Here is a 15775-nt window from a genome sequence, read left to right as displayed (position 1 = left end):
TGACAGCTAAAAGCATACTTTATTAGCTGTATTTCAGCTGGCTGATGAAGAAGCCAATCCTGCAGCCCATCCCTGTTACCTCAGATAGCATCTAGTTGATGCTATTCATCCGACGTAAGTAATTCATCGGGTATGCTATTCATACCCGCTTTAAGTAATTAAAGCAGCATTAATTTTGAGAGATTTTCTGAATGCTTTCCACTACTACTTTTCAATAACAATAACCGAACAGTTGAAATAGTCTGTGTCACCTTCTTTTGCTACTTTTTATATGCTGAAAGGATGGCCTTAAAAATATCATTTAAAAGGTGGGAAATGGCCTCCAGCATGTAATATAAAATGAAGTCACAAATGATCTCGCCGACTGACGTACTACTGTGGATAGTTCAGTATTACACCATAGCAATGTTAGTTTATTGCAAGGCTGACACGCTTTCTGCATATTAACTGTATGGCAGCTTTCCTCCGTGTAATGCAGCTGTACCGTTAATGTTTGTTCAGCTCAGTGGTTCTGCCTGCTGCACCTTAGCACCCACTTTCCCGGGCAGCGACAGAAACAACAGGCCTGTGGGATTGTGATAAATGTTCAGCACCACGTGCGAGTAAGAAATACCTGGATCACACGTAGTTCGATCCAGACAAAATCAGGTCTCTTCCAGCAGTTTATGGCGTGAATTTTTCCCTTCCTTTTTCCTTTAATAAAGCGCTTTTGGGGTATAAACTCTCTAATAATGAATTAGTATGACAGCATAGCAGAGCTTCTAGCTTTTTTCTTGAGGCTGCGATTTCTGCTAATAATAATTACATGGTCCAACCTCCAGTCCTGTTCTGGTTGCCTTATCACCTCTGTGTTTGCTGGAAGTATGCTCACATTGACATGGTTGCGTTTGCATGAAAGTCAGTACTAGGGGCATTAATGCAGAACATACAGAGTGTGTGTGTGAGCTTCGGCGTAGTAGTGTAATGGCAATTACGTGACATTTTCTGACATGGTAGACATTGCTGAGAGCTAATCAGCATCCCCAGCTGCATGTTCACAGGGACACATGGACTGGAGCAAGGGAGTAGAAGACCTAGTGCTAAATGGAGAGGAGATACTATGATTTTAAGGAAGCTTAAGACTGAAGGCCTGGCACACACAGCAAGGTGGAGTCGGAGCTGGCCCTCAGTTATGTCTGCGTGAAAGTTCTGTCACTGAGAGAAGAGTTAGTACCCAACGGCCAGTCTTGTCTCCTTTAAAGTCAGCAACGTGCACTGTGTCAGGCCTAAAGGACAGGAGGTTGAGAACATCGATGTCTTGCTTGACTGAAATGTGTGGAGTTTTGTAGAAAGATCGGTGAGACTTAGTAATTTGTCTCTCCCATGGGATACTCCTAGTGTGAAAATGTCTGCCGCTCACAAAAAAATAAATGTATAATTGCATGATCGGCTGATGAAATCAAAGTGAAATTGCTGGCAGCCTTCTTCCTGCCCTCCCTGTGTTTTCCTAGCATTAACATTCTAGCTTTGTCACCTCTGATCGGGGGAAGATAAATCCTTCCTGTTGTAAGGAGCAGAAACACTTTCCCTCAGTACATAGAATAATGGCCTCTTCTGTATATTATTCATATTCCTCTCTTTGTACTTGTCATTTCGCTATATCCTTGGTTGTTGTATACCCCATAACTCTTAGTGGTTTTATCTAAGACCTTTCAAATAAGAAAGTGAATGACTTAAGAGCCGGATGGAGGTCTGCTAAGGCATTACACAGAGCAGCATGTGTAGTGTGCAAGTCCAGCAATACCACCTCCGTGGGTGCTGAGCAGCCTCATCAGCTTGTAGATAAGGACCAGGGCTAAAACATTCCTCACAATGACAGGCTTCTTGTTCCTATAACAAGAGGAGGTCTGTAGACCAAGTTTTTCTTACCTATTTCTGGAAATATGCTGCAGAACAGCATAGAGATGGAGTGGAGGATCGCTGCAAGCCCACTCTGTTTTGCTTTGGCCAAAAAAAAAAAAGTGCAGCAGGTTTGCCAGTCCACAGCATCTGAAAGTCATGAATCAGCTGCCTTCAAATTAGAAGGGAGCAACGGGAGGATGTATAATGATACATATTAGTGCTCTTTATGTTCAGTGACTGCTGTTTGAACCTTTATAATGTACTTGTGACATTTCCAATCATACCTCCACAGGCTTGTCTCGCGTCTTGTCTCTAGAGATGGCTTCAACTAGAAACAGAAATTGCATAGGAGGATGGAGAACATAAGACAGCGCGATGGAAATTGTGTAGCAGCACGTCAAGTCTGATTGCAGGGGATGCTCTGTCTGCGTGTGTTCATGTATCCATGCATGTGCTTGTTTACCCAACGTTTCATTTTGAGTGTCGTTCGTCTGATACAGACAGTGTTGGGAGTAGCTGCTTCAGCATTTTCAGAAAGCAAATTCTGTGTTGCTGCTGAAGCCTGTGCAACCCTAAATCAGGTGCTTGTGTTGTGCCCTGTCATATGCTATTTAGGTCTAGTGCGTTTCTGCTGCATCAAGCTGAAACAAAATGATTTTCATCCCTGCAGTTAGTAGCTGGCTGCAGTTGGATGAATTGAAGTGACTTTTGGGGAGGAGTCATCGAGGGGAAAAAAAAAAGTGATAAAGGGAATGAGATTTACGCTGATTTGTAATCCTCACAAAGAGAAGGAATAAACACAATGAGAGTTACAAATGCATTGATCTTTTCTACTTGTGGGTGTTTTTTCTTAAATATATAATGACCTTAATATCAGGATCCAGGAACAAGCTATTGCCCCTGGCTTTCACCGACAGCTGGTTTTCTTTTGATACATCCCAGAATCTTCCTGCTGATTCCTGCAGTATGTCAAAGGAGCTCAGCGCTTTGTTGACCTCTCAAGACTTCACTCTGTTCATTATGGCCTCAAGAGTCCACAATCATCCTGAGTGCAGCCTCAGAAAAAGGGTCCTTAAAAGGTTCTGTTGAAATGGCTGGTGATAGCTGAAGGGAGCTGTTGCCCTTAGGCATGTCCAGCAACGGTTGTTGAGATATATCGATGACCTAAATGGGCCTGGCAAATTAAAGGACTAAAACCTGGTGTGGTAACTGTGCAGCAATAAACAAAATGCTCGGGATTTCTGATGCACAGACATCTGCCTGCTCACTCCTAAGGCAACCCTGTCTCCATGAAAAAACTTTTCAGCCTCTCGAAAAGGGCAAACACTGCCTTGTTTAAAAAAGTGGCAAGTCATGCATTTTAGCTGGATTGCAGTTCTTATTCCTTTTCTTTCTTGCTGATGAGTTTCTGTAGGAAAAGCCCTTACTTTGATAGTCTGTAATTAGTATTAAAGATGGCTTTGACAGCCCTCTGTGGGCCGAGAAGGCAGAGTTGGTTGAGATGCTCTGCAGCAATAATTGCTGTTACAGCTAGACGCTTGAGCCTGGAGTAAGACAAACCAAATATAAAAAAGGGAAAGAACTTCCAAGTGAATTGCTGCCCGAGCTCTTGTACCTAATACCTTTGTGTAAGAGTCCTACAGCTGGACAGGCTCGTTTCTCTTACAGTTGATATTTGTTCCTGGTTTTCTGTAACAGGAATTGGACATGGCTTACCTACTGTAAGGAGCTTTGCACTGTGATGTGACACAACTGCAAACCAAGGCCAGCCAAATAAGAAGCTGAAGATCAAGGACTGGATTCAGGGTGCTCTTTCAATGCAGCTAAAGGAGAGGAGGGATGGATGGGTTGGAATTAGAGCTGTAACTCAGTGACTCAGCTGGTTCAGTCACACTTCTAACTGAAAGGGTAAGGTGAAAATAAATGTGAGTGAATTGGAGAAGTATTACGAGAAGAAATGCAGAGTTATACAAGGCCAAGATAAAGAAAATGTGGAGGGACAGATATGGAGAAGATGAAGTAGAGAGAACCAAGAAAATTTTGTGTGTGAAATACTCTGTATTTGTGGGTAGGTGTATACATGCACATACAGGGTAGAACCCACCAGGTTTTGAAGGATTTCTTAATGATTAGAAAATTATGTCTGTCTCTACTCAGTCACTTCTGGGGAAAAAAAAAAATGTTTAAATTACAAAAGAAACTGCAGGAGGGTAGTTTTCAACATTACTTGAACTCCCTGAGCCACATCCCGTCTGTAATTTTTTAGCATTGCTTTCCTGCCCCTGAGCCACGTGAGTTTCCCTGAGGTGCCCAGGCTGCTGGCAGTGCCCACTGGCAGTGGTGGTGGCCCCGTGTGTGCTTTAGGCTTCTGATCCAAGGCCCTTGAGGTCAGCAGGAGTATTTTTGCTGACTTACTGAAGTCTCAGGGGCTAAATACACGAACTACCAGCAACTGCCTCAGGGCACAAAGATTTGTGCTATTGGTGGGTAAACTTAAAGCATGAAAGCACCCAATTTGGAGGCTGTAGTACAGATCACTGCCAGCATTTACTAGATTAAGACTCAATTCAAACATAAAAGCTAGCGGTTCTGTCTGCCGTATCCCCCTAGACCATCTTTGCAGCATTTCTATCACACTCTTGCATGCAGATTACAACACAAGGTGTGCTTGTTCTGAAAAAAAATCAAGAATAGCAGCAGGGTTATTGTGGCTTACAGTGACTCTATACAAGTGTGAGGGTTATGATGAGCAAAGCAAGAACTGTTACCAAATATTGGAGTCATGGTATGATGGGTATAAAGGGAACATCTTGCCGTAATTTTTGTTTTATTTTACAGTTACCTTTCTTAGCAGTCTTTCTGCTGTGTTGATGGCAGTTTTGGCACTCAGCTAGGCCAAAAGGTTGTCCCTCGTTGGTGCTGGTCTGTACTTCGAAGAAAAAGGGAGAAGAGGCAGGATTAAATAGGTGAAAGCACTGGTTGTTACAGCACCTGCAGAGTCAGCACACTCCCTGCTCTCTGGAGGGAGTTCTCTCCAGGGCGATGATAAAATGTTCCATCCTTCAGTTAACTTAAGTTAGACTAATTAGAGTACAAAAGAGACAGCCCTGCTTCTTGGGGATGGACCACCTGATAATCAGTCTTTTCTTTCATCACTTGCACAAATACCTAGTATAGAACGTTACATTTGAAACAATTATTTGACTGTGTGGCTCCTCTCTTTCTCGATGTTTTAAGGGCTCTTTCCCCTTCCTCTTTCTAGCAGTCAACCTCAGCAATATTCTATTTCTCTAAGGCAAAAGGAAACAGAGCTCTCGTAGCTGCATGGCTGATGGCGAAATTGTATTCATAACAGCTGCCGAAGGGGGAGTGTGGATGGGATTAGAAACACAAAGGGATTGCATGGGAAGATTACTTCAGGAAGTCACTTGGGGTCTAAGTAATAATTCTAATAACTGCTGCAAACAGTAAGTATTTTCTTCAGCATTGCTATTCCTCTGCCAGCTGGGAAAATGTCACAAATGTGCAGCTTAGAGATTCTTTTTTGGTAATAATGGACACGGCATGTAGTAGGGGATATAGTCGCAAAGCATTTGCTTATCTAAAAAGTGTTTCTGGTCCTATAAAATAGATCTGTGGAGGCGATGAGCTTGTATTTAGTATGCGCAGCTGAATCTGTGCTCTGGATGCACCCTGGTAGGTTTTTTGTTTACTCGACACCCATCTCTGTCTCTCTCTTCTGCCTCTCTCTGCATGTGTTGGTGTGAGACAGATGCTTATTCCAACTCACTGTTCAACAGACTGCAGACAGCGTGGTGTCCCGTGTTTCCTCATATAAGGAATTTATAAATGAGTGTTCACTGAGATACTGATCTGTAACAAACATTTTCAGGAGCTTTACCTAGGTGTGATTATGTATCAACTTCTTTCAGTTCCTCGCAGTGTCTGTGAGATCAATCTTTGACTTGCACCTATTGGTTATTTTGCATTTCAAATTATAAAGGAGCCTTTCTACTCATTTACACCTTAAGGAAGTGGAAAGGGTGAATAAGTCATATGAAAACTACAAACTCGGACTGTCCACTAGTCAGTTAAGATTAAGCATCTAAAATACTTAGTGTGAGCACAACAGTTCTAAAGCATTGCTGCAAATACCTCTCAGGCACTGTGAGATTTCCGTCTTTCTTCTACCTTGTACAGTCTTGTATCCTGTCCTGTTACTGCTCTGATAATTTGAGCTCAGTAACTGGTTTTGCCACCTAAGTGGCCCCATAAATGCAATAAAGGCAGAGGGCAAGCAGAGCTTCTGGTAGCCATTGCAAGAGTTCTCTTATGTTTTGAGCTCCTGGGAGCCTGCTTCAGGTTTAATTACTCAGCCTGACCAGTGGATTTAAGAACCCCTCAGCAATATCTGGGCTGAAGCATGATTGTTTCTCTGAAAGCACAATGAGCTGGAGTTAAATGCAGAGGCAGCTTCGTGACAGCTTCTGGGAACGTCAGGAGTTTACAGTGTTTATCTTTGCTAGAGGCAGAATGTTAGCAGGTTGTAAATTCAGATTGGGTTTCCTCTCATCTTGGAAGACAAATCCAGATTCTCTGTGTAGTTTCCTCCTGTTTTTATTTTCTATGTGTTTTATTTTCTTGCCTTTCTTGTAATCCCTTAGCTAGTGCTATTAACATTCAGTGTTGGAGAAAGCAGTATTGCCATGAAATATATTCAGAGGTTAGGAAACTACCTCTGTGGTTTAAGTAGCGGTATCCAAGCTTCACAGAAAGCATCTCTTTTTTCTTTTCTTTTAAAATAAATAATGGGATCCCAGACACCTGAGGTGGACTGGTAATGCTAACAAAGAGTTAACCACAGAAATCAGCCCAAACCAAAGAAGTCTGAGGCTGGAACATCCCAAACCACATTGCATTTCTTTTCTTAGGAAAAAATATATAAATACAGCTGACAGCATCCACCTCGTGCCTTGCAGCTGAGCTCTCCAAAGCTTCTTAAGAGATATGAAGCACCTATTCCCACTGAAATAGAACAGCTGATTCTCCTAGTATCTCAGGGAATTTGAGTTATGTAAGAAACACTACAAAAGTACAGCCCCTGAGCAATTTTCCGTCCCAGGCTTCTTCATAGGCAATGGAAGGAATTTATATAATTTTGATGGACAGTGAAGTCACCAGAATATGCAGTTTTGAGGAAGCTGAATTTAGTCCAATTCAGCTGACAGAGGAGGTTTCAGAAATACTGAAATCTGCCTCAGCTGCTTGCAGAATTACACCTATATTCAAGAAGCTTTCTGGTTTAGAGATTCTTAAGAATTTGATTACTGCATTTTCAAACTAAAGTATTTCAATTTTTTTTGGTCCTGATGTATTTTTTTTGAAGTTATTTCAAATTGACCAGCATTCTAAGAAGTGAAAGGAAAAGGGGAAGAACTAGATGCCTAGAGATTAGCTGTTCTGGCATTTTGAAGGGTGATTACCCTTTTTTACAAAAGCTATTTCCTTTTCTGAATACTCTAGGAGAAGGGAAATGCCTGAGGAAGAAAGGATTCTCTGAGAAGCATCATCTTCCCATTTACTAATGGTTAGCCCAAGTTGTTATTTTAGAAATTAATGAAAATAAAATTCTTGCATGGATGGCCCTTCAGACTAGGCTTCTTAATTGGAACCAAATCTGAAATACTACCTAGCAGTAATTTATTGCCTAACAAATTCAGTACCAAAATTCTGCGGTTGAAATGGGGCTTTCTTTTGCTGTTTACCTGTGCATAGGGCTTGTAAATTAAAATCTGTGTAGCAAAGAGATGGCCCTGTGAAGCACAGGTGGAAATCTCCTTGCTAGGGTAGGAGAGAGGCAAACAGGGCTCCTGTGAGAGGCAAACAGGGCTCCTGTGGCTTGTGTCGTGGCGTGCAGGAAGCCTGGAGCTCATACCTGATCCCTGTATTCCCTCAACAGAGTCGTAGCCACTTCATCATTCCATCTGTGTATTTTGCAAACTAAAGGAGCATATTTGTAAGGATGACTTTCCCAACTAGGTCATATCATTATGTTCTGCTTTTGGCTTCTCAACCAAGGCCGGCAACAAGGCTTTTAATGAATACTGTTTCACCAGGCAGATGTTTGTGCTGTTCATTCACTGCTGCGGTGAGATCTAGCAACTCATTTCACATAGAAAGATGAAAGGAGAAAGATTTACATAATAAAACAAATCTTGCTTAATTGCTGTGGTTAGTCTCCTGCCTAGGTTTTATGGGTTCCCGCAGCTGGCTTTAATCTCCTGATTTACTCTAGAAACAAAGAAGGAAATGAGTGAACTTAAATCATGGCAGGAAGAAGTTGAAATTTTTTTGGCAGAGCTTGGGAAGGTTAGAGACTTACTGTAAAGTGCAGCCCAGAAACAGGCCACCAGGAGAGGCTCCCTGGGTTTTGGGAAATAGAGTAAAATAATTTTATACAATGTGACCTTTACGGTCAGTAATGTCTAGGGCTTCTGCTAGTCTGGGCAGCTAAGGGAGGACTAGAAAGACTTGCAAGAAACGTCGAGGCTCCAGAGAAGAGTGACCAAAAGGGGTCAGTATTTGTTAAGTTGAGACACCAGCTTGACTGATAAAAGTCGAGGAGGTTTTCCTGTGGAAATGTAGAGGATTTAGCACCAGCATCCTTTCCCTGGCACGGCGTGGTGCCCACACTCAGTTCTTGTGACGCAGGGACTACCTTACAGATGAGCCAATCCCCCTGGTTAGACTGAACCTGCATCTGTCTCTAATATTTACTTTTCAAATACTTCCTGAAGAAAACTCTTCCGGCACAGCAGCTTGGACGACAGATGTGAGTCGAAGAGACTGTCTGCACAAAGCAGTGGTCACTGATCTAAAACCAGACTGCTCTCAGATCAAAGTACAGCGTGCCGAGAATAGCGTGGCATTTATGAGGAGCACAGAAGATGCAGAAAACCCTCTGAAAACAATCTAACAGGAATCAGAAGGTTTAGTGTCTGGAAAACTATTCCAGATATTATGAAGATAACTCATTATAGGATAATAGTATTAATTTAGCTTTTCATTCTTTAGTGCAGCCCTGTCTATCCAAGCTGCTTTGTTCTATTGGAGTGCAGTTTGGCAATACTGCTAACCCCACGTAAGAGATACCTGTTGCTGCGGGTATTGCCCTGGTGCCCCCCTGTCCAGCTCTGCTCCCTGCCTCTGCACTTCCCTGGCACTGACATTGCTGCTGACCTGAACTTGCAGTGAGCCGTCCAGGAAGCCAAATCACCCCCTGATCAACACTACCAGTTTAGCTTGCCCGTGAATCAGCCGGGTATTAGTGCCAGCCTAAAGGGAAGTAGGAACCTGTACAGCCAGGGGCTCAGAATCAGCTTCACGTGGTGTTAGCCTACCCATGACTTTGGATTTTTCCTTTGCTGGTTGATTGCCTGTATGGCAGCACACCTGGGCAATGGATCTGTACTTTGAGGATGACTTTCTTGGGAATAAGAGAGATGCTGCTCTCTAGGATTAGCGTATGTCAGCAAAATCATACAGCATGGGAAGAACCATACGGCGTATCTAGCAGTCCGCATTCTCTATAGCACTGCTGCAGTGCTGTAGAGAAGGGCAGAACCCTTCCATGGCTAGAGCAGTTACACAAGATTAACATTTAAATTTAAGTAGGAAATTATGATTTGAGCTCCTGAAAGCAAAAGTCACATCTTCAGCTCTGGCTGTTGCTGATTCAATTGCCTTTCACTTACTGTCTTTATCAGCTGTGTAGTATTATGTCTAAATACTACTGAGGTTTCCTGTAATTTGAGGACAGTGAAATGGAACAGCCAGATTTTCATCTGTAGTTGATCAGAATGTATTAATTGAAAACATCATTTCTAAGTTTGACGTGTTAGGAAGATAAGGCGCTAAATGGAAATCTTTGTATACAACTAAAAGCTTCAATTTGGTAATGAAATATTTGCTTGGAAATTGCACATTTACGCAATTGCATTTGCTGTGAGATTGTGTAAGTAAATATTCTTACTTAGTCTTAACAAAAATTAGGTAATGATTTCTAGGTAAGCTGCTGGAGACTTTTTCTGTAACATCTTTGAGATGCTGCTTGTTCTGCATGCCAGCAAAAGGTTTTAATCTTCCATCTGAGAGATTTAAAGAGAGATGGTCTTTGAGACAAAGCTGAGGCAGAGATTTCCTGTGCTGTGAATTAATAACCTTAAAAGTTCAAGCAAGAAAGTCTTTCACTGTTCTGGCTACCACGTGTTCATAAAGCTTCAAAACCCCATTCAGATGGAGTCCTCAATCCGGTGTGGGATGGGAGCTGACCCCTGGTGTTCTGCGCTGTTCTTAATGATGGGCTTGCTTTCATCTTTGCGTTGCTAGGTCTGCTTTTGTCAAAAGATCAAAAACTGTTTAGCTTTCAGCACACAGACAATCAAACTCCAATAAATGAGCTGCTGCCCGTAGGTTTTGTGCATACGTAGGTGACTTGCTTAGATGGGTCTGGGTTTAGATCCAGAAAAAGAAAAGGCCATTTCTGTTACTGGGCTGCAGACTCGGAGCCTTATTTTAGTTACTGGTCCTGTGGAGAGCACAGAGCCACAGTGACAGAACTAATCTAGTGGCACTCCCGGAAAATACAGTAATTGTCTGGAATACTGTTGGAGAGGAAGATTTTGACTCCACTTTGGGTGGAAGTCCAAGCTGACAAGTTTTGGCTGGTGGATACTTGCAGGTTGTCGAGCTGTGCAGAAAAGCCTCTGTGGGAGGACAACCATCTACTCGTTAATTAGCAGACATGGCAAAGGGAAGAATTTTTCAGTTGGAGTGGGGAACCACGTGCGAAGGAAAGCTGAAGTACTTCAGCTGTTTGTCATCTCCATTTACTGTCACTGCACCTGCTTCTTTTAAGTAAACATGGGGAATGTGCATATATTGCATAGATTAGGTGGGTAAATACAGGAGACTGTCAAGCGATTTGGCCTGCAGGCCCTCGGTTTCAGGGTTTATTGCAGTAGTATAACTAGAAATTTTTATGTACAAAATTTGCACTATTGATTAAAAAAATTAATATTTAATCACAAGCATACAACAAGGTCAAAGAATCTTTGGTAAGGAATTTAATAAGCTTTTCCTTGCTAGCACTCAAACACTAAGTAAATAAAAATTTAAGTGGAAACATTTTTAGCGTACGCGTTTAAAAATGTATGGGGCTCAGCACTGACTGACTTAATTCTGATTCATCCATTGACCTTGTTATATAAAACTCAGTGCCCTTTTTAGAGGGAGAGTTGCAAATTGTGCTTCTGCATATTTATTTAGGAGGGTCAATCTTCTGGGTGTTCATACCCTAATTCCAGTGCTAAGTGCAATCACAACATTGATTTTTCTCACTAAACATAGCCTACTTTACCCTGGGAGGGAATTTTTCTTTAATGGGCTTTATATAATGGCATATGTGAAAATCACTCAACGTAATGCCCCATAGTGTAGTTAATTAACAAAATGGCATTGTAGCCATGGTCCTTCATCCTCTGGCAGTGTATTCTACCACTAACCTTGGCCATACAGAATCTGTGCCCTAATTAACAGGAGCCCAGGTATTGACTCTGTCAAGCTACATGGTGGAAAGAGCAATTTGCAGCTGCTGACAAAGTTGTAATTCTGTTGAAAATCCAAACGTGAGGAATCTTATTTTTATTGATGTTATGCTGTTTCAGAGTCCATCTCAAGGAATAGCTGAACAAAGTATCTAAATGATCAATTTTTACTTCTCTCCAGTTGCTAAATAACAGTATCCTAAAATACATCTAAACATCTCCTGAAAGACATACCACCAAAAATTTACTAATGGATATACACAGATTTCAGTATTGATAGTACTGGTTTTGTATTAATGTTTATTTATTATTGATTTATTTAAACTGTCTTATGCTGGAAAACTTAATGGCGCTTAGAGCTTTAATGAACCTTCAGTAACAGATTTGATTCTTCCTTTTTCTATTTTCATTTCTGACTAATTCACTGAAAGCATTGGAGATGTATCATGTTTGTGCTAGTTTCACTAGAACAAAGGAGTAGTCAGTGAAGCTCCATGGTGTCTTACGTAACAAATGTAAAAATCAAGCACTTACACTTTTATACCGAGGAAAAAAAAGTTTTCTTTTTCAATGACTTAAAAAGTGTTTTCTCTCACTGTTCAAAAACTGCAACAAGAAGACAAGTACACTCTTAGTCATTCATGACTGTTTTTAGAGTGTTTCAGCATCTAAAGATGCAAAAGTACCATTTTTTCCAAGGAACTTAAGTGCCAGGTCCTTGTAACGGTCTAGAAGATATTGACATGTATTAGGTGATGATTTCTGCTCAGCATCTAACATTTTGTATTGCATAAGTATTTTAGAGAAATACAATTTTTCACCATGCTTTAGCCTCTTTGCTGTGGTTTTTTTTAGAGGCAAGGAAGACCAGGCTCTGAAGGCGTGAAGTTAAGCAGCCCCTTTCCCTTCTCCATCCGATGCTGAGGCCAAGCTCCTCGCAGAGCTCACGTGCTTCTGACCGGTGTCCTGCTCCCCACATACTCACTGTCAGGTGTGAATCTGGTGGGCTGGTGGAACTTTGTCCCTCGGGGTCTTTTGAAGAGAAAAACTGCATAAGGATCTGTATTTCTCATTCCTGGTGCTTTGTAAGAGAACTGAAGATCAGCGATTAAGCGATCTTGCACCCAAATAGCATCTTTGCTGGGAGTTCGTTATGAAAGTGCTCCTTAATTAAGCAAGTGCTCTTTGATTAACCCTTCAAGCAGTTATTGCTGATATTATAGCATCACAAGATAAATACTGTTAACTTTTCCGTGAGATGTAACAATTAACAATGGCAGAAATTTGCATCCTCTAAGAACATCTCTGAGTTAAGAGATCTTGTCTTAACAGCTGTATGCTTTCCAGGCTGGAGATTTCAAGCAGAAATTTCCTTGGGAATCACAAAGAAGGAATTGTCAGGCAGAAGAGTGACAACCTGTTCACTGTTATCTACAAGAATGTCATAAGGAATAAAAATGGTTCATTCAAAAAACTCCAGTGAAGTATTCCTCTGTGCAATGAGGAAGCCCAAGTTTGTCTTGATAGAGATGAGCAGAACCTTCTGTGATGGGACATTATTTCTCTTTGGGAGAAATTATTGCCAGAATAAAGAAAAGCACCTTGACTGCAGGTTTTCCTACAGGTTCAGTCTTCGATATAACTCCAGCCTGTTGTTGGCAGAATATACAGACACACAATTAGCTAGAGCTGGTTTAGTGCAAAAAAAGGGATACGTTGCCTTAGATCTGCATTCGTGATACCACTCTCTTATTTACTGATGGATTAAACCCATATCTAATACTTCACTTAAAGGTGGTACACTGAGATTTCCGTGCCTGAGCGACATTCGAAAGACCACAGTCCTGTAAACTTCTTTCATTTGCTGTTTCCAACAGGGCAAAGGTGAAGAAAGGTGTAAACATTCTCAGTGCAAAGACAAGTGACCCCCGGCAGTGGGACGTGAAACAAGAGGTGGGGAATGGTGGAAAGCATTCGACCACAACAGTTATTTGTCAGAGGATAGCACCAAGTTCAAGGAACAGGTATGAAACCTCATATTCTCAGCACGTTAAACTCATTTATATCCATGATACCATTCACTGGTTGAAAGACTTAGGGCTCATATTACAACTACTCCTAGCTATTAAACCTGTAGCCTGGAAATCTGGAGACACTTATGTTAACTACGGTACCATCTGCTGATCTATAACAGCGGATCTCAGTTTCCACGCAATAAAATTCATCAATTTAAATTAAAGAATTAATAGAATAGGTCTATGTTGCAGAGGTTGGGGGGCATGGAGGGCAGGGTGCGAGTCATTTTGACATAAATATGAATATTCTTAATTGTAAAGGTTTTTACTGAACGTAACGTTTTGGCTTGATAGTTTTGACCTTGTTTCTCTGAACATATTACAGCCTCTGTGGTTGGTTCATCAGGCAAGCAAGGAATTCTTCCACAGTGAACCACTGTAACTTCCAAGCATTGCTACAGGATAGTTCAGACCTTTCAGGATTTAGTGTCCTGTGTGTAACATAGGAAAAAAAAAACAACTTTTGCAAACAGTTACTTCTTCCAGAACTGGGGCTAAGCCGTACTCTGGTAACTGTCAGAGGCAAAGCAGTGCACTCCAGGGAGCACTGGTATGAACTGGCCCGCCAGTGCCTGCTTTCCTGTTTAATATGTTTTCACTGAGGCATGGTCTAGTTGTTCCACACACGGAAAAGCCTTATTTTTTCAGCAAGTAGGATTGTCTGTCTTCCACAGCACATAGCAAACTCATATATTGCTGCTTTCGGTGGAAATTGTTTTGCTCTTGTATGGATCCAAGCAATGCTTCCCTAGCTCTGCACTTATTATTAAAACCTGGGCTCACTGAAGAATATCATAAAGTCTTTGGCGGGTGCTGGGCTGGTTATTGCTTTCCCATGCAGTTCATCCATACTATCTTCAGGCACAGAAAACCTGAGCAGATTTGTATTCTGTGCCTGGGAAATCTTAGACTTCTGTAAAGTGCAGGAATTTCTCGTCATGAGCAGGTCACTAATTCAGTGTATTTACACTTGATGATATCAGTGCAGTTAGTGAGATATTCAGTGGAGAGTTGGGGAAGAGGTTTGTAAAGGGAAAGGAAAAATGTATCATTTTAGCCTGCCAGAAGTAAAAAAATCCAAACAATGTCATAGGGAGAATGTGGCTTCAGAACAGCATGTAACTCCGAATGTATTTGCAACTGCAGAGCTATAATAGTCAGGTTAGCAAACCCCAAATTAAGTATTTTCAATCCAATTTGCATAAAGCTTAATTAACTCATAACAATATTTTTAGCACTAATTATGCAAATAAAAGTCAATGTCTTAATTAATGCCTCTTTCATTTGTGTATGTAAATAGTTGCTATCTTCTGAAAGCACAACGAGCCTAGGTTTGAATGAAATGTTTGTGTATGAGGAAGAGCTGGACAGGGAAACCTGGGCATGTGTATACTGAGATCCTCATGGGAAAGCACGCAGTGTGGTGGGCATTACACTGAGTTTCTAAGTGCCCCTTGGAGCCCTCTGCACAGAGCACAAATATTCTATTAAGCTAATTTAATTTGGTTCAGAATTTCAAGTCCCTAATGGGATCTTTCTGTGCTGCCACCAGGTTTTTCGAGGCACTGCAGTTCATTTGGGTGATGTGCAGTTCAGTAGCAAGGTCAGTGTAGATGTGAGGTACTGTTCTGGAGTTCCAGCATCAACACAAGCTCATCTTCTCTTGCAGCAAACTCAGCCAGGTCATAAATATGCAGAGAGGTGTTTTTCACTCTCTTTGCAGAAGAGCTTTTGAAAAGCAAGTAAATGAAAATTTGTAGTTCTTTAATGCTTTATGAACATTCACACAGCTTGTCAAGAAGACGACAGTACTCCCTACATGACCAGTAGTATTCTCTACATGACCAGTAGTATTCTCTACATGACCAGTTTTCTCTACACGACCAGCTATTTCTACCACGGCTCACAGAATCAGCTAGCAGGAAAGGAGAATAAAGGTTCTGCTACACTTGAGCCTTATTCCTCTATTGCAACTAACAGGCTTCCCCAGGTATTGTCACTTGTCCCCAGTTGGTTGTGAAGTAAGTCTGAATATTATTTAAATTCATAACAGATTCTCAGAGCTTTGAGGTGCTGCCCTCTTCGAACTATTTTCTGGTAGCCAGATAAAACTGCACGCAGGATTCAGTGATGTGAGAGTTGTTAAGCACATGAACAGGAAACCTGGCATTTCTCAGTGTGCTCTCGTTTACTCAGGAGTCATCCTGACACACC

General features: G+C 41.6%; 1 protein-coding gene across 1 annotated transcript in view; it reads left to right on the top strand.

The window, feature by feature from the left end:
- The window catches only part of TMEM132C (transmembrane protein 132C), a 137459-nt gene that overhangs the window by 38628 nt on the left and 83056 nt on the right, over positions 1–15775 (top strand). Inside the window, exon 2 of the mRNA XM_009867470.1 lies at positions 13364–13510. Coding sequence (XP_009865772.1) covers positions 13364–13510 — 147 coding nt within the window. The remainder of the gene's footprint in view (positions 1–13363; positions 13511–15775) is intronic.

Source organism: Apaloderma vittatum, unplaced genomic scaffold (genome assembly GCF_000703405.1).
Source record: "Apaloderma vittatum isolate BGI_N311 unplaced genomic scaffold, ASM70340v1 scaffold8104, whole genome shotgun sequence".
Taxonomy (NCBI): domain Eukaryota; kingdom Metazoa; phylum Chordata; class Aves; order Trogoniformes; family Trogonidae; genus Apaloderma; species Apaloderma vittatum.
This window is presented reverse-complemented; position numbering and strand designations above follow the sequence as displayed.